General features: G+C 60.4%; 1 protein-coding gene across 1 annotated transcript in view; it reads left to right on the top strand.

Moving 5' to 3' along the window:
- Nucleotides 1–37: 37 nt before the first annotated feature.
- The window catches only part of IFFO1 (intermediate filament family orphan 1), a gene marked incomplete at its 5' end in the record, with an annotated part of 4185 nt that continues 3906 nt past the window's right edge, over nt 38–316 (top strand). Inside the window, 2 exons of the mRNA XM_009587160.1 lie at nt 38–94; nt 180–275. Coding sequence (XP_009585455.1) covers nt 38–94; nt 180–275 — 153 coding nt within the window. The remainder of the gene's footprint in view (nt 95–179; nt 276–316) is intronic.

The following is a 316-nucleotide window of genomic DNA, read 5'->3' as shown; positions in this document are numbered from 1 at the left end:
GGTGGGATCTGACTAGTGCGTTTGTCTCCCTAGATGGGAAGAGGAGTACACAGTGCGTGTCCAGCTTCAAGACCGGGTGACTGAGCTGCAGGAGGTGAGCATCGCTGTCCCCCCCTCCCCCTGCACCCCAGCTGCCCTGCGCTGACGCTGATTTGCACGTCTCCCTCTGCCTGGGGCAGGAAGCCCAGGAGGCTGAAGCCTGCCAGGAGGAGCTGGCCATGAAGGTGGAGCAGCTCAAGGCAGAGCTTGTTGTCTTCAAGGGACTGATGAGCAATGTGAGTCCCTAACCCCTCTCCGACCCAGCCGCAATGTACTA

Source organism: Fulmarus glacialis, unplaced genomic scaffold, assembly GCF_000690835.1.
Source record: "Fulmarus glacialis isolate BGI_N327 unplaced genomic scaffold, ASM69083v1 scaffold30841, whole genome shotgun sequence".
NCBI lineage: Eukaryota > Metazoa > Chordata > Aves > Procellariiformes > Procellariidae > Fulmarus > Fulmarus glacialis.
The sequence above is the reverse complement of the archived record's forward strand: the minus strand, read 5'-3'. Positions and strand labels throughout refer to the sequence as shown.